Raw genomic sequence first — 18,393 nt, forward strand, 5'->3', positions numbered from 1 at the left:
AAGACAGCCCGTCTGGAGTTTTGAAGTGAGAGTGGAATGTGAGACTGTAAAGACAGCGATACAGGCTTCTTTACTAAGTCTTGCTGTCAAAAGGTGCAAAAAACCATGGTAGAAATAAAATAGGATGTGAGTCAAGGAAAAAACAGAATACATGCAATTGTTTAATGTTTTTATTTTAATTAAAAATACCAGAAAACTTGGGGTGTCTGGGTGGCTTGGTCAGTTAAGCATCCGACTCTTGATTTCAGCTCAGGTCATGATCTCAGGGTCCTGGGATCAAGCCCCATAGCGGGCTCCGTGCTCAGCAGGGAGTCTGCTGAAGATCTCTCTCTCCATCTCCCTATGCCCCTCCCCATCCCCCCCACTCTCTCTCTCTCTCTCAAATAAATCTTTAAATAAATAAATAAAACCTTTTAAAAAATTTAAATTTAAAAAAAGAACCAGAAAACTAGCCTTCCATTTGTTTTAAACACCACAGGTTGCTAAAAATTTGTCCTTTAAGGTCTGCTGTAAGGAAACTATAGATACAATAAACCCTATTATCCAGAGAAAATACGAAATATTACTTTGACCCTTATTTTTATTCGAAGAGTGCTGAAGACGTCAGCATGAAATATGGAGAATACATACCCAACTAGCGGGATCTCTATTGTTTTATTTCCTATTGAAATAAGTAGCTGGTCAAAAGTGTCTTCATCTTTGTCAGGATGGTATTCCACCATAGCCGTCATCTGAAGTCCAGAAGCAAGTGCTTTCTCCAGATTGGTCAAAATCAGTTTGAACTTTAGTGGGAGAAAAAAAAAAAAAAAACCAAATGATACATGGTGACTCCTAATAAGGCAATAATGTGAGCAAAGGAAGTTAGAAGTATACATTATTTCAAGAGCTATATCAATACATAGACAATATCCCTTCCCTAAAGACAAAGACTTAATTACCATATGTATATGTATCAGATTCTAGATCTTTCAGATATGCTTTTAATAGTACATGGACTGAAACTGACAATGCAGTCAGTTGAGAAACGTGTAAATGCTCATAGCCTCCTTGAGAAGTATGAGATACTTAAATAGAGAAAAAAGGGAGAGCAATCAAATAAAAATGTTACTGAATCATCTATACATATGCATAATACAGCCATACATGCATATGTACATATGTATGTATACACATGGACATATAGCATTTTATATAGTTTCTGCATGGGGACTTAGAATTCATAACTTGGAGGAAATATAAAAAATGAATAAAATAAAGAGGGAAAAAACACTTTCATTCTTGTAAACCATTTGCTAGACTCCAGGAAAAATATGAAGGGAGAAAGAGAAGAACTACTATGTGTTGGGCACTCACAAGATGTCAAGCACTCTACACCTCTTACTTCTAGAGTCCGATAAGGCCAATGTTAAGGCTCCCAGAGTATACATGAGGAAACTGGGACTTGTAGAGGTTAATTAATGTCTAACGTCACTGTGACAGTGAGGATTCAAATTAACTATCTGATTCTAAAATATAAGCTCTTTCCCCACAACTGGAATGAGTCCCTCTCCTGAATATATAATCTCTTTAAGGAAGCAGACTATATACCCCTAGAAGGTTAAATAATACAAGGCAGGGACTAATTAAGTGTCTTATGAGTCATGGAGACATAAGTATCATGGAAATCCATGAGAAAGCCTGATTATTATGGGCCAGAAAGGAGTGTACTTGGCCTAGGCTTAGGGAATGGTCCTAAAAGGTGAACAAGCAAGTAAGGTGCTCCCTGTGGGGGCAGGAATATCTCAGACACAAGCAGAGAAAAGAATAAGCAAAAGAGTCTCCCAGCAGGCAATTGATAAGCTAGCCTTGCTGGGCAGTGAGCTTCAGTATGTAATGAAGGAGGTCTGTTGAAATTAATTATTCAGGGCTTTTCATGCCAGGCTGAGTCTAAGCAGTACTTTCCAGTAATGAAGGACATAGAGCAGAAGAGTGATTCGTTGATAGAAATGGTCTGAAAGCTTCACACTTCCAGTAAACTTCTGATAGCTTAAAACTATCACAGTCCAACTCTCAATCCCCCTGCAATTACAGAACAGTCAGAAAACAAGCGGTTATTCCCTGCATAAATCTGTGGGTGTTAGAAATACACATATCAGGTGGGACTATCTCCCTTTAAAGAAGCTGTATCTGCAAGAAGAAAAACCAGGATGGGGTGCCTGGGTGGGTCAGTTGGTTAAGCATCTGCCTTTGGCTCAGGTCATGATCCCAATGTCCTGGGATGCAGCCCCGCATCAGGCTCCCTGCTCAGTGCGGAGCTTGCTTCTCCCTCTCCCTCTGCCCCTCCCCCGGCTCATGCACACTCTCTCTCAAATAAATAATCTTTAAAAAAAAAAAAAAAAGAAGAAGAAGAAGAAGAAACAGGGCTTCAGCAGCATGTGCTTTTGGTCAAATTAGAAGTTGCTGAGCCCTCTGAGCAGTATGCAAAGGTGTGTAAGACACCATCCCTACCTAGGAGCTGATGGACGGACAACTGAGGTAAAACTAACATTTACTAGCAGTCATCGGGACTCAAGTCCAAACTATAATAAATGTCTGTTAATGCAACTGGTATCCAGTAGGGAAGAAATAATTTGGAGATAATATGATAAGACTTAGAGAACAAAAGGGAACTCACTTTGACCCTCAAAGATGGGGAGGGTTTGGAAAAGGGTGATACTTGCAGGCGGTGGGAATGAAAACATGGGTCGAAAGAAAAGGGACTCTAGGGGCACCTGGGTGGCTCCGTCAGTTAAGCGTCTGCCTTCCGCTCAGGTCATGATCTCAGGGCCCTGAGATCGAGTCCCACATCCATCAGGCTCTCTGCTCAGCGGGGAGTCTGCTTCTCCCTCTCCCTCTGTGCTCTCTCACTCTCGCTCTCACTCTAGCTCTCTCTCAAATAAATAAATAAAATCTTTAAGAAAAAGAAAAGGGAGTCTGAGCCATGGGGGTAAAGGGGGCAATTACAAGTAAGACTGGCTTGACTGATCCAGCAGCCACCAAGTTACTAAAGATGAGGACTGTGTCTTCTTTATATTCTACCAGCAACCCACAGTAGATGGTACGTAGCACTGCATATGGGTCATACTAGGTAGTCAACACAGACAATGCAGCCTCTTTTTTTTTTTTTTTTTTTGACAGAAAGAGACACAGCGAGAGAGGGAACACAAGCAGGGGGAGTGGAGGAGGGAGAAGCAGGCTTCCCGCTGAGCAGGGAGCCCAATGCAGGCTCAATCCCAGGACCCTGGGATCACGCCTGGGATCATGACTGAAGCTGAAGGCAGACACTTAATGACTGAACCACCCAGGAGCCCCACAAGGCAGCCTCTTGAGCCAGGGTGGAAAACAAGTACTACTGTCTGTTAGGAGCATCATTTTGTAAATAATTATAAACAGTGGTGATGACAATGCTCTTTATAGAGTACTTTGTTTTTATTTTCTCTACAAGATAACTAATACATTTTTTGCTAATCTATCTCTTTCCTAATTCCCTTTATGTCTATGAAGGACCAAGAGTGCATATCATGGTCTTGCAACAAAGAGAAGTTCATGATGATATTGGGCTCATGACTTTGGCCTCTAATTTGTAAGCTTACCTGGCCATTCTCTTGTCAGTGTCAAGACTTGTGATCTACATAGTTTTCCTTTATAATTCTTGATACAAACCAAAACAAATTATATCATTTTTCTCCTGACTGCACAAAAGCCACCCATACGAGTTTCTCCTGGGCATCCATAAAATAGTGTTTGCTCCCATCTGGGTTTTTCAGACATACTTTCAATTGTTCAATAAATACGTAGTGAGGTAGTGAAATAATCAACTTTTTCCTTAATTTTACAGTATTTGGAGTAATCAGGTCATTTTTTATTTAGAGGTTTTTTTTTTAAAGATTTTATTTATTTATTTGAGAGAGAGAGAATGAGAGATAGAGAGCACGAGAGGGAAGAGAGTCAGAGGGAGAAGCAGATTCCCTGCTGAGCAGGGAGCCCGATGTGGGACTCGATCCCGAGACTCCAGGATCATGACCTGAGCCGAAGGCAGTCGCTTAACCAACTGAGCCACCCAGGCGCCCTGATTTAAAGAGTTAATAGCCTCTTGTGATGTACTACTTTATTACAAAATACATATTACTATTGTTAAAACATGCAAATATAAAAATGAACAAAGCATGATTCCATTTATATGAAACTCAAGAAAGAGCAAAACTAATCTGTGGTGTTAGAAACCAGTACAGTGGTTACCTCCATGGGGTGATTACTCCAGGTTACTGAAGGGAACCTTCTAGAGTGGTGGAAATATTCTACGATTTGACCCAAACGGTGGCTACATGGGTGTATAAACATATAATAATTCATCAAATTTTACTTTCTAGATTTGTTCACTTTAGTGTAGGTAAATAGTACATCAATTTTTTTAAGTGTAAAAAGTATAACATGAAAGGCCTTTTTCTTATTGTCCTAATCACTACGGTACATTTTTCAAACAAATATATGTAATTTTAACAAAAAAATTACAGATACTTTTCTATTTCTGTACCTATAAGTTCAGCTGCATTCAATACTATTTATCATTAGGAATGTCCCACAAAAAAAATCAGGTTATTTATCACTTACATATCAAAAATTCTTATCACCTTTCTTATATCAAAAGTCTTCCTGATAACAGGTGATCATAGTAAACATCCACTCACACACATGATCTAAAATAACAGTGAGGCTGAGATACAATTTTGTCAACTTTTAAGTCAGAAGATTGGGACAGCCTCTCGAAACATTAATTTTGCATAGTAGGTGCTCAACAAATGTCTGTTAGAATATGAACTTCGTTGATGTAATTCTACAGTATATAAGCATAAATTCTAGGCTGTTAGGCGACAGACAAGGAATCCCCTTTCCCTTCTTTCCAAACGCAGAATGATGAAGTTGGGAGGTTCTAGATCTACTTTTCCCCATCCCGTCTCTCAAAGACAAGCAAAAAGTAAAAACACAAAACAAAACAAAAAGGCTAGCACACGTAAACGCTGAGAGACCTAAACCGCCGCTCCCCAGGAAATCAATCCTGCCCCCATCCCCGCAGGTGCCCGGCGTGTACTCTCCCGGACAAAGCAGGCGCCCAGGTGGGGAGGCGCTCTCAGAGCCCTGACGCTCCTGAGGTCCTGCTCCAGCACCCCCCGAGTGTGTTACCTGTGGCTTGAGGGGTTCCTGAAACCGGATTTTCTGATTGCAACGGCCGAGATTGTGTACAGTAACTGGGAGGCGGTACACCCTCCCGGCCAGCGTGTCCAGGAACTTCACCTCCGAAGGGGTCACCCGCAGCTGCACGTCCTTCTTTGGGGTCTCCACCTCCCGGGGGACCAGGGAGCCTCTCTCTGTCTCCATGGCGGCCCTCTAGGTGGCCTGCAAACGGTGGCTGACTTGACTTACAAAGGGCCAGCGTGGACGCCGTCGCTAGGCAACCGACGGACGCCGCGCGCTCGCCTCAAGCTCCACCCCCATTGGTTCAGCCCAAACTTTGTGAGCTGGCTTTCCCGAACAGAGAATGCAGGCTTCTGGGGAAAGAACAGAGGGATCACAGGTGTCACCAGAGAAGCTGGAAAACGTTCTACGACAGCCCAAATCCCGGAGGCATCTCACTTCGTCATGGCCTGGCAGGATTTTAAGATGGCATGGGGGAGTAGGCATTTTCCTGGACCTCTCTTAAGGCAAAGCTTAAAGAGCAGGGGAAGGGATGTGCCCACGGAGTCTATTAAAGCAACAAATTGTAACAGTAACAGGGGAATTCAATGGAAGCAGGGTCAGGGCCCCCTGGGTGTCCTGCTCATTGGCCTTTAGGCTATCGTTACTAAAACTGTAATAGCAATCCTCTGGGTCTTTTGTTAAAAGGCAGATTGTCTTTCAGTAGATCTGGGGCAGGGCCTAATTTTTGTAACAAGGTCCCAGGTGGTTTCAAGGCTGCAGGTCCAGGGACCACACACTGAGTACAGAAGCTTTAGAAGTTTTGTTAACTACTCTAGGTGTTAAGTTTTTTCATTTATGAAACCGAGGTGCTGCTCAGAAGACTGAGGTCAAACCTCTTCATCTCTAGCTGGATGAGCACCTTTTCAACAAGCCCAGATTCACACTGCCCAATCCCTACTCTCTTCTTTCTTTATATGCTGTGATGGTCCTAGGGTTTTAAAACATATTAGATGAGTGGTATTCCCCTGCCTTAAATCTGTCTCTTATCATAAGTTTACAACACGCTGCTTCTAGGAACCTTTATTAATTTGGAGTCAAGCTCTGCAGATATATTAATATACTGTGTAATTATATATATATATTTATAAAAATATATAGATATAAATATATTTATATTTGCTTATATATAAACATAAATATATATATACTCACATTACATATATATATTATGTAATATTTGTGTTTTCATTTCCTCCTTGCCACTGTACATAACTTTCACTCTGAGAGTCCTGGCCTTTCCATCTGCTGGCCAAACAGTTATTTATCCTTCAAATCCACTGTTTTCCCTTTCTCACCAACTGTTTCAGTCCTTTAAACAGGTCTCAAAGTAGACATGGAAAAATTCTCCTAGAGATCATTCTGCTTACTTTCTCATTGTCATCCTTTCCTTGGTTTTTAGAAACTCTACCCACCATTAGAGTTTCCACTGGCTAAGTATGAAGTAAGACTTGTGATTTCTATTCACATGGCAAAATGTGGACTCAATAGAGAGCAGTTACATTTTTCTCTTAAATTCAGAGTAGAATGGTCAAGTCTGCAGTGGACATTTAGAATGTCTCTCCTTAACCTCCAAGTCTCTGTAACAGTATAGTTCATCATTCATTATAATAAGGGGTAACTTATTTATCCTATTGGTACTGTGGGAATCTTGTAAAACACTTATGGGAGACTTTGAAAGGTTTTTTTTTTTTTTTAAAGAAGAGTCTGAATGCAATCCAGGAATATCTATTATAGAGGTTAGAATAATGACCTAGAAACAAGAGCTATTAAAAGAAGATAAACAGATCTTCTCTGAATACAAGACTATTAAAAGTGTGGTAATCGATGTGTTTAAATAATAATTTGACAGTGGGTAGTAATAATGATATTCACTAAGCTTACATAGGATTAAAATTTCATCCAGATGGTGAAAAGCCACCTTTGGCTTTTCATGACACTAATGCCCAGATAGAGTAGAATAGCCTGACTTGAATGGCAGTGACAAGGACCAAGAATTCTTGTCCCCTTCAAGGTGCACCTAGCTGGACTAAGAATCAAATTGACATGAGACAGATTAACAGAAGACAATCAAATTTAAAGCATACATATGGGGAACGTACCCAGACATGGAAATTCCAAAGACAGTCAGGCAAAATGAGGTCTAGGGGCGCCTGTGTGGCTCAGTTGTTATGCATCTGCCTTTGGCTCAGGTCGTGATCCCAGGTTCCTGGGATCAAGCCCCACATCGGGCTCTCTGCTCAGCAGGGAGCCTGCTCCTCCCTCTCCCACTCCCCTTGCTTGGGTTCCCTCTCTCGCTGTCTCTCTCTCTGTGTCAAAATAAATAAATAAAATTTTTTTAAAAAATCAAGAACAAAAACAAAATGAGGTCTATATGTCATCCTGATCCGAGGAGTAGGAGTAGGGCTCTGGGACTTCAGAGGGAAGGAATGCACCTCACAGGGTGATAAGGGCAGATGTTTGGAAATTAGATGTTTCTCCTGCCATACAGATGGATCACTCAGATAAAATTTATGTCTGCTAATAACTGTTATTCTGTGAAAGACCCTCATTTAGATTCCTCTATGTCACTAAGGGAGGGCCAAAATTTTCTCTCAAGCCCACTGGTTTCACTTGCCTTCAGCCCAGAACAATCTTCATGCCAAAATGGCCATCATGGGGTGGATGGCCCTCAGCCCCTACAGTTCCTTCCTATGAAACTTTCCTTAAGTTTCACACATTAAAAGTTGAGCTGGTAGGTTGTCTCTTATTTCTGACAACAGGTCAATTTAGTCAAATTTGTTTCAGGAGGCAGTGATGCAGATGTATTCTCAAAGGTAGGCCTATGATTCAAGTAATCAGGGATTAAATTAAGAGTTGTTTCTATGGAAACAAAGGAAAAATAATGGTTACTGATTGGATCAAATGTTAAGCCAGTTTCTGAGTTCTGAGGGTAGCCAGTTGAGAAGACTTCCAGATGTCAGGCTCAAAGCATCTTCAGATAGAGTGAGGGCAGGTAGTGGCAATCTGATAGATCTTCCTGGTTTGTAGTTCAAATGTCTCTGGTGGTCTGAGTGGCCCACTGAGCAACAGGCATAAACAGTGCCTATTTATGAGCTATTGTGGCAATTTCTCTGAGGTTTACATCAAGTCATTCATATTTAGTTTGCAGGACTTCAGGGAAAAAAGGCAGTTTTAGATCTCAAATGATTCCAAGTCAGAAAAATGGGAGAAAAATCAAAATATTAGACATATTTTCTCTTTACAAACCACCCTTATTTTTACCAAAGATAGTCAAATTAACACTAATTTGCATGCAAAATAAGTCATTTCCAAAAAAAAGTGGCCTGATTATTTACATAAGTGCAACAAAAACAGTGGTTCACCATATAAGCTTTTTAAAACCTGCTTTGCTGGAACTTTTCATAAGGAATCTCTAGATTGAAATTTTAATAGCCTCTCAAGGCCAAAAGCCAAGACAAGTATTTGTCATCAGACTTTGCCTGCAATATCTATAGATTTGGTGAATCCCTCTCTTTTGGAGGTTCCCAAAATATCCTGAGGTTCCTGCATGTGCCAGGAAGTAACCTTCTTTACTCACCTTCGGCTCAGGTCATGATCCCAGGGTCCTGGGATCGAGCCCCACATCAGGCTCCCTGCTCAACAGGGAGCCTTCTTCTCCTTCTCCCTCTGCTGCTCCCCTGCTTGTGCTCTCTCTCTCTCTCTCTGACAAATAAATAAAAAAATCTTAAAAAAATAAAATAAAGTCAACCTTAGTTCTTTAAAGCTGTCTGATCATATCTGAGCCTACACATTGTCTTTCTCAGGTACGAATTCCGTCAAAACCTTGGTGAAATAACCTGTGTTTCCAATTGTGTCCTGTCATAAGGAGAACAGATTCTTTTTTTTTTTTTAAAGATTTTATTTATTTATTTGACAGAGAGAGACACAGTGACAGAGGGAACACAAGCAGGGGGAGTGGGAGAGGGAGAAGCAGGCTTCCCACCGAGCAAGGGAGCCCGATGTGGGGCTTGATCCCAGGACCCTGGGATCATGACCTGAACCTAAGGCAGACGCTCAGCAACTGAGCCACCCAGGCGCCCCAGGAGAACAGATTCTTATTGAACTTATGCAAATAAATATATTGCCATAAAAATAAAGGAAATACTCACTGAGCGACACCTGGGTGGTTCAGTTGGTTAAGCTTCTGCCTTCGGCTACAGTCATGATCCCAGGGTCCTGGGATTGAGTCCCGCATCAGGCTCCTTGCTCAGCAGGGAGTCTGCTTCTCCCTTTCCCCCTGCTGCTCCCCCTGCTTGTGCTCTCTCGTGCTCTCTCTCAAATAAATAAATAAAATCTTTAAAAAAAAAAAAAGAGAATACTGAGAGTTTCTGAATTCTGAAGGGTTCAGGTAGGGAGAAAAGGTAAATGTTTCAATTTGTTCACAAAGGTACATTTTCTCAAATTGGTGTAAGTCCGCTTCAGAGAAAAAGTTTTCTTAAATCTGGAAAAAATAAAACATTTTTTAAAAGTCAGCAATGTTCCAAACAAATCATAAAAAGTATAATTATCTTCCTCAGTTCATTCAATCCCATATTATTAATACTTGTTCTGTTTGACTCTAATTTTTCCACTAGTTTCAGAAATTTTTACCTAGCTCAGTTTTATGATCTTAAGGTTATCAGAAACCTGTACTCAGAGGTTTTTTTCCATGAGTCTCATTGAAGATGAGGCAAACTTGCAGGGAGTTTTTAGGAAGGCATCTGAGTACAAGTATAACTGTCCGTGAACGATAAAAGACTTAGACATGGCCATGGTTACAGATCTGATTCGAGATCATTACCATGCAATTGACAAAGAAATTTGGTTATTTTTATGACACATATCACTTCAAGATAATAACATATCCAAACATCAGATAGCTAAGAGTTTCATATAATTCTTAGAAGACTTATTTGAATACCATATTTACATAAATATAATCTAGAAGGGTTTAATATAACTTCTTGGACAATGTTGCCATGTAACTTAACATACCCAATAAATCAATTTAGTTTAATTTCTCACATTTCTTTTTAAATGTTCCAGTGGCCCACTGGAAATTTTCAGTTAGATTGTGGTCAAAAGACTTCATTTTAGAATTTGATTTTGGGAATTACGTGAAAAAATATCAAAAGTTTTGGACATTTGATTGAAGAGGATCACAAATCATTATGGAACAATAATTTTCCATTTAACCAAAGAGCCAATAAAAAATATCAAAGGCAAATACAGGTTACATAGTTGTGAGCAAAATTTTGCTCTTTTAACATTCAGACTAAGTTTTCTTAAGTAACCAATGGCCTGAAAAATACAGTAAATTATTTTGGCAAACAGAGAATCATTGTATTTTAGGCAGATAAATTAAAAGGTAAAGAAAAACTTTTGTTTAAATTTCTTATGAAGATGTTAGAGAGGAATAATTTCCTCTGCCTTTCAAGGTCCCTCTAGTTGGACTAAGAATCAAATTGACATGAGACAGATTAGCAGGAGAAAATCAAATTTAATAGTGTACATATGTACAGGGAATCCACACAGACATGGAAATTCCAAAGACAGGCAACATGAAACTTATATGAGCTAAGGAGAGTGGTAGGGGTCTGAGGATACAAAGGGGAGAACGATCATTAGCAAGAAGGTGAAAGAAGTTGCATGGAAAACAAAGTTTGCCCTATTATGCAAATACGTTTCTTAGGTAAATAGGTATCTCTGTTAATTGCCCTCTTCCTGATAGAAGCAGGCAGTTGAGGGGGACGTAAAGAGCTTTTCCTGAATCTGCTGAGTTTTCATTACTTTTAATTTAAAATAATGCTCATGCTACAGTGGCCTATCTTGAGGCTGCCTCCCCTTGGCCCCTATTAAGATCAGATCAATATTTCAAAGAAGCTTCGCACTTTTAACAAAGAGAAAACAAAAACTTTGCACCAGTGTACTTTTGAAATTAAAATTCATTTGCTTATTTAAATTTATCTTAATCTTAGCTGGTACTGACCACACATAAAACTTTTCAAAGATTCTTTCTCCATAAACCTTCTACAACTTTCTTTTTCTACATTCAGATTTTGTCCATAATTTTTACTCTTTAAATAACCAGTGTCCCTTTAGCACAAAATTATCTTCATTTCCCTCAACTAACATATATTTTTATTCCTCAAATTTTTTCTTACCAAAAACATGTATCTTATTTTCCTCACATATAGAGTTGTTTTCCTTATTATTTCTGGTAGTCTTGATTACGTATATTAGAATTCTTAATGCTTAGAAACCTTAATTTCTAGTAAAAACTAAGTAGTATGCACTTGTGAACGCTGTTGCACCAGAATTCTGTAGATTGGCAAATTTATGAATATATTTTATGATGTAGGAAAGAAACTTTAGGTAGGGTTCAAAGCCAATGGCCAAGAAAGAAATCTTGAGGCGTCTTTGGTGCAAAAAGGTGGTTTTATTAAAGCACCGTCACAGGACCCTTGAAAGAAAGAGCTGCACGGGGGTCATGAGAAGTGACCCATAATATAATTTCATGTTGGGAGGAAGTTAGGAAGAGCATAAGCCTTCCAAGTATTTTGGAAACAAGATTCCCAGGATCCTGAGGGGGCTAGCTATTGTTTAGGAAAACGTCATTTATTACTGTTTAGTAAAAACTTGGTCAGGAGACCCTTCAGATGTATATCGGTGGGTCATATGCTTGGAGGATGATTGCCAACATGTATCTTGGGGGGTAGAGATAAAGGAAGTTTCCAAAGGAATTTTTATATGTTAAAGTAGACTTACAGGATCCTAAGATTGCTTTTTGCCCTTAGCAAAGTACTAAAACCGAGGCAGCTGAGTTTAGAGACTTGTCAGTGAGCTGTAAGTAGTAAGGAAATTTAATAATTTTTCTTCTGCCCTTGTTTCCCACATCATTTCATAATTTTTAGAAATGTGCTTTCATAATACGATCTTTCAGTAAAGCATAGAACATATTTACTAATGGATTCAAATTTATCTTTACTTTCTCTATAAAAAGGCAAATGTTGATAAACAATGTTCAGTACTTAATGTTTCATTATTTTATCTTATTTGGAAATGATCTAGATTATCAATGAATTTATGTTGTTCATCATTTAACTTAGTAAGACTTTAAAATTTGAGATAACTTGGGGTGCCTTGGTGGCTCAGTTGGTTAAGGGTCTGCCTTCAGCTCAGGTCATGATCCCAGGGTCCTGGGATTGAGCCCTGCATCGGGCTCCCTGCTCAGCGGAGAGCCTGCTTCTCCCTCTCCCTCTGCCTGCCACTCCCCCTGCTTACAATCTCTCTCTCTCTCTCTCTCTCTCTGTCTCCCGGTCAAATAAATAAATATTTTAAAAAATAAATAAAATTTGAAATACCAAAGATTTTGGACGCTATTTAAAAGTTTACCTAGGGGTGCCTGGGTGGCTCAGTCAGTTAAGCGTCTGCGTTTGGCTCAGGTCATGATCCCAAGGTCCTGGGATGGAGGCCTGCACCAGGCTCCTTGCTCAGTGGGAGCCTGCTTCTTCCTCTCCCTCTGCTCCCCCTACTTGTGCTCTCTCTCTCTGACAAATAAATTTAAAAAAATAAAATAAAAATAAAAGTTTACCTACAAATCTTTTAATCTTACATCTTTTTAATTTACTTGTTCTTAACAATTATGCTTAGACTGGGGCACCTGGGTGGCTCAGTTGGTTAAGCGGTTGCCTTTGGCTCAGGTCATGATTCCGGGGTCCTGGGATCAAGTCGCACATCAGGGTCCCTGCTCAGCGGAGAGCCTGCTTCTCCCTCTCCCTCTGCCTGCCGCTCTGCCTACTTGTGCTCTCTCTCTACCTCTCTGTCAAATAAATAGATAAAATCTTTAAAAAAAACACAATTATGCTTAGACTACCCACAACACTTCACAAGGCATTAAAAGTCAAATATTTTTCTACATTTTTTTTTTTTGCTGACAAATTTTGCAACAGAGATACCATGAACTTATGCGACTTGTCAGTAAACACAAGCAGAATAAAAGTTTTATATTTAATGCTGATAACTCTAAAGACATATTTAATTAAGCCAACAACCTTAAATAAGCTTTTATACCGAATATTTTCCCGGATCATGTGAACTTAAAAAACATTTAGATTAGTTTAGATCTGAATTTTAGAATACCCAATCCTTATAAGTGCTTGCCTTCAAACCCTCTAAATAGAGCTCTTTTATGAATTATTTTTAGCAATACCATCTGAAGATAGAAAAATATCTCACATTTACAGCATACATGGACATACACACACAAATAATACACAGACAAGATGTTACTAATATTTGTGGAGAGGACATTATAGGCCCAATTTTTTTTTAATTTTATTTTATTATGTTATGTTAATCACCACACATTACATCATTAGTTTTTGATGTAGTGTTCCATGATTCGTTGTCTGTGCATAACACCCGGTGCTCCATTCAATACGTGCCCTCTTTAATACCCATCACCAGGCTAACCCATCCCCCCACCCCCCTCCCCTCTAGAACCCTCAGTTTGTTTCTCAGAGTCCATAGTCTCTCATGGTTCGTCTCCCTCTCCGATTTCCCCCGCTTCGTCTTTCCCTTCCTACTATCTTTTTTTTTTGTTCTTCACATATAATGTATTATTTGTTTCAGAGGTACAGGTCTGTGATTCATAGGCCCAATTTTTAAACACTTTGCTCTATTTATTTATTTATTTTTATTAAAAACTTTTCCCTAAAGTTTGCCTGTCAAACAATGGCTCTTAGGTCTTAGAGAAGATGGGGTTAAAAAATTTATATCACAGAGGCACAGGGAGAGTGTCTAATTTTTTTTTTTCGATGTGGATATTTGGAGTATATCTCTGTTATCAAAGGTGCTAGAGCCTGGGCATAAGATCTCCTTCAGCCATTTGTATTTTTTAAAAGGCCTCTTTCCCTTTTTCTCCACCAAGTCTCAGGAGATTGTGGTCTGTGTTTACATTTAAAAGACATGACAAGATTTATTATTTCAAGGGACAGAGAAAGAACGTAAAAATATTGTTTTCTAGAGTTTCAGGGTAATTGTTATTTAAAATTTACTTTTTTTCTATTAATTTTTCATAAACAATACAGGTAAATGCTACAAATTTCAAAACCAATATAGAAGCAGCTATTTTGCCAGTGTTTTATCATTCCAGACTCTTCTATGCCTATCTAAGCACATATGTCTCTATTTTTTAGCAACGTTATTTTCTTAAAGTTTTTATTTAAATTCCAGTTAGTTAACAAACAGTGTAATATTAGTTTCAGGTGCACAGCATAGTGATTCAACACTTACATACAACACCCAGTGCTCATCAAAAGTGTCCTCCTTAATCCCCATCACCTATTACACCTATTACTCCACCCATCTCCCCCCTGGTAACCATCAGTTTGTTCTCTAGAGTTAAGTCTGTTTCTTTGTTCGCCTCTCTCTCTCTTTTTTCCCTTTGCTCATTTGTTTTGTTTCTTAAATTCCACATATGAATGAAATCATATGGTATTTGTCTTTTTCTGACTGACTTTATACTAACTTCATCCATGTTGTTGTGAATGGCAAGATTTCATTCTTTTTTATGGCTGAGTAATATTCCTCTGTGTGTGTGTGTGTGTGTGTGTGTGTGTGTGTGTGTGTGTGTGTGTGTTTCTCCTTTATCCATTCATCAGTGGATGGACACTTGGGCTGTTGCCATAATTTGGCAGTACCCTGCTGGTTGCAAGAACTCATGAAATTCAGTCCCTCTTATTTTCCAAGCCAGTGGCTGCGGAGAAACGTTCTTGTGCCATGTCGTGTGCTCCTCTCTCTCTCACCCTTCTCTGCGACCAGGGCTCCCTCCCCTCTGCAGCAGCCAGGATCAGTTTCTTCCTTAAACCATATCTCGGCACTTCCTACCTTCTTTTTCTCTCTCTCTTTCTTTCTTTCTTAAGATTTTATTTATTCATTTGAGAGAGACAGAGACAGAGAGAACACAAGCAGGGGGAGAGGTAGAGGGGGAGGGAGAAGCAGCCTCCCCACCGAACAGGGAGCCCAATGCGGGGCTTGATCCCAGGACCCCAGGACCATGACCTGAGCTGAAGGCAGATGCTTAACAGACTGAGCCACCCAGCTGCCCCTTCCTACCTCCTTTAATGTGGCTTCTTCTCTCCCTTTAGTTGTGGAATTTGTTCTGTCAGAGTTTTCTAGTTGTGTTCATGAGATAAATACAGCTCCACTACCATCTTCCTGTGTCTCCCCTCCTTTTGTAAAAGTACAAAACATTTGGTTCCAATATCCTGATCTTTTATAATAGTCACAAACATTTTGACAGGAATAGGTGAAGTTTGGTGATTGGTCAAAATAGGTGGGCTTTAACTTGTTTCCAGAGTTGTAGTTCTGGTTTCGTAGAGATTTGTGAAATAAAGGCAGTTGTTCCTAATTCTGCAGAGACCTGGATTACAGCCTGAATATCAAGGGAGTGGCTCGTCTTTTTAACTAAATGTGCTTCTTTATATCAGGGAGAATTTTTAACTAAAATGGGAACTGAAAGCTTTATGCTTTTGTAAAGTCTGTATAAAGCATTTTAACAAAAGCTTTTTTTCTTGGTACAAAACTTAACCTTGGCTTCTATTAGCCTCTGAATATTGGCATTTTGCAAATCATGTTTAGGAAAGCCTAGGAAAAATTTTGGTCATCTAGACCCTTTGTGAAGGGAAGATTGTAAATACAGTCAAATAATCTAATTACTCTCTAAATTCAGTGGGACCTTTTGAAAGGAGAGGTAAAAAGCCTTTATAATTTAAAAGTTCTGCTGCTATCCAGTGGATATGAAGTTTTTTTTTTTGCAGTGGGAGGGGTCTAGGATATCCCTGCAAAGGACATTGTATAGGAAAACTTGTGTCTGGCAGAGCCTGATTACAGAGTCCTGGAAAGTAGAGGCAAAGTGAGCCTTATGGCCAGTCTTGGGTGCTTCTATTAAATTCATTTTCTGGTTTTCAGCATTTACATGAACAACCTGTATACTTTGAGCCTAGAGATTTGGTTAGAGTGATCTCTGTCAGTCTCGTAGGGAAAAGGAAGGTAAAGTAGGCATATGTGGTCAGATTTTAAGAAGGGGAATTTACATTGGATGGGGACATTTCTTTGCGTCTTATGTATATATTCTGTTCTTTTACCTTGTCAAGGGAGTCCCTAAGGCTAGCCATTATACTAGTAAGGCAACTGAGAGCTCTTTACTAAATATATGGCCAATATCAAGGGTTCATCATCTGGTCATTGACAAGCAGGATCTATTAATAGTGACTTAAACCAATAGGCCTTTTTAACAGCTTAACCCAAGACACTAGAGATGTCCAGAGAGGGTATAGATGCTGCAGTCCCCCTGATCCAACAGTTTACTCCTGAAATTAGTCTAAGAAAGCAAAAGCTTCGTTGCAAAGGTGGTAAGGATGGTGTAGTGAAAATGGTGCCTCTGCTCTCCCACAAAAACGTGAGACACCTCCAGTCTCAGACCTGCTGATCCGTGACCCAAGACAGGCACTTCTGGAATGGGACATTTGCGCACTAACAAGCAACCAAGGTTGAGATGACAAAGGTTCCTATGGGCTGGAACCTCTCATGACAAATACCCCTGAGAGCTGGCACCGCCAGACAGAGAGGGTGAGACTTGGGTCCCCAGTCTATCTGACTGGCCACCAATGTGCACTCTAGTAATTGCCCCCTCTGGGTGGTGGAGACCAAAGAGAATATTCTCAGTGGTCACATAGCCAAGCTCTTAAGACACAGAACAAGGCAAAAGTCAAAATCTAACAGCTTTATCTAAGCCTTGGTTCTCTTGAAACCACACAAATATCTAGGAGGGATGTGCTTCCAGGTTGGGGACTGTACCCTATTTTGTTTTACAGTATACCCCATTACACAGAGGTTTCTTGAGGTTGGTGAGGCTGGACACTTGGTGTCTGGACCTGTTTGGAAAGCATAAGCAGAACTATAGTTGCATTAGTTGAATTATTAATTTAGCTCCATGTTCTGTCTCATTCCCTACTTATGTTTTATGCACCTCTTAACCACATCCAAGAGCAATCATTAACTTTGCCTTTTTCTCCCCACCTCCCTGTTTACCCACTGACTGTAGAAACCTAATGGGGACTGGACAGTAACATCAGTCTTAAAATTATCAGATGTACCTGATTGTACCAAGTCCCAAGAGGCACCTCATTTTTCAGAAGAATGCATAGCTCCAGATTGTTTCAAGGGTCCCCCTCTCTCAAGGTTTCAAGAGATGCCACACACTCCTCTCATATATTCACCTTCTTCTCCAAACATATGTAAGCTGTCCCTAGGCTCAACAGAGAAAGGCAGCTTTGGGAATGATCCCCTGCCTTCTTGCTGGGCGGTCTTTCTGGCAATAAAGCTTTCTTGGCTTCATAACTGGTGTCTCATATATAAGTTTAAGTTTAGTAATAATTGGTAGGTGACCTAGAGTCAATCTAACCCATTCTGTGACCAGTTTATCTTATCACAGGCTTCTTCTTGAGGTGACCAGTGCTCTAATGGCTTTTAAGTGTTCAACTCATACCCACCAATTTTGTGGCTTTGGCTTCCAAGATGTCCCCTAGCAACAGAGGACAAACAACAGAAAAGACACAGACAAAGGAAAACAAAGTCTGTCTCTGGTAGGAAATGAGTCAATAACCAAAGAGAACTCTACCAAATTTTAGCCAAAGAGTTGCTTAGCCCAAGGAACTAGTTCCACAAATATTTTCTCCCGCTAATCTAAATTTAGGAAGAGAGAAAAAGGAGTCTGACCACTCTTGCTACATCAGACTCTGCAGATAGAGATACCAGGAGGCTGATATAGTAAGAAATCGTACTTTCTGCCTGTTGTGTGTCAGAGTCCCAAAGATCTCTCAGCTGCAGCAGTGTCCTGACTAAGCAGTGTTCAGTGAGTTAAAGTATCCTGTCACCTGTGCCAACTGTTGGGGAGCAAGAATTCTTGTCCCCTTCAAGGTTCCTTCTGCTAGACTAAGAATTAAATTGACATGAGACAGATTAACAGCAGAAAATAAAATTTAATAGTGTATGTACAGGGAATTCCCTTGTCTGTGTGGATTCCCCATATGGGTGCTATTAAATTTGCTTTTCCCC

The 18,393-nt window shown here is 39.9% G+C and overlaps 1 protein-coding gene across 1 annotated transcript in view; it reads right to left on the reverse strand.

The window, feature by feature from the left end:
* CFAP47 (cilia and flagella associated protein 47) overlaps positions 1-5,414 on the reverse strand; it is a 525,897-nt gene extending 520,483 nt beyond the window's left edge. The window contains exons 1-2 of the mRNA XM_027608633.2: positions 5,200-5,414; positions 631-782 (exon numbers count right to left, since the gene is read on the reverse strand). Of these exons, the coding sequence (XP_027464434.2) occupies positions 631-782; positions 5,200-5,394 (347 nt within the window). The 5' untranslated portion in view covers positions 5,395-5,414. The remainder of the gene's footprint in view (positions 1-630; positions 783-5,199) is intronic.
* Positions 5,415-18,393: the final 12,979 nt, after the last annotated feature.

The sequence above is a fragment of the Zalophus californianus genome, chromosome X (genome assembly GCF_009762305.2).
Source record: "Zalophus californianus isolate mZalCal1 chromosome X, mZalCal1.pri.v2, whole genome shotgun sequence".
Lineage (NCBI taxonomy): Eukaryota > Metazoa > Chordata > Mammalia > Carnivora > Otariidae > Zalophus > Zalophus californianus.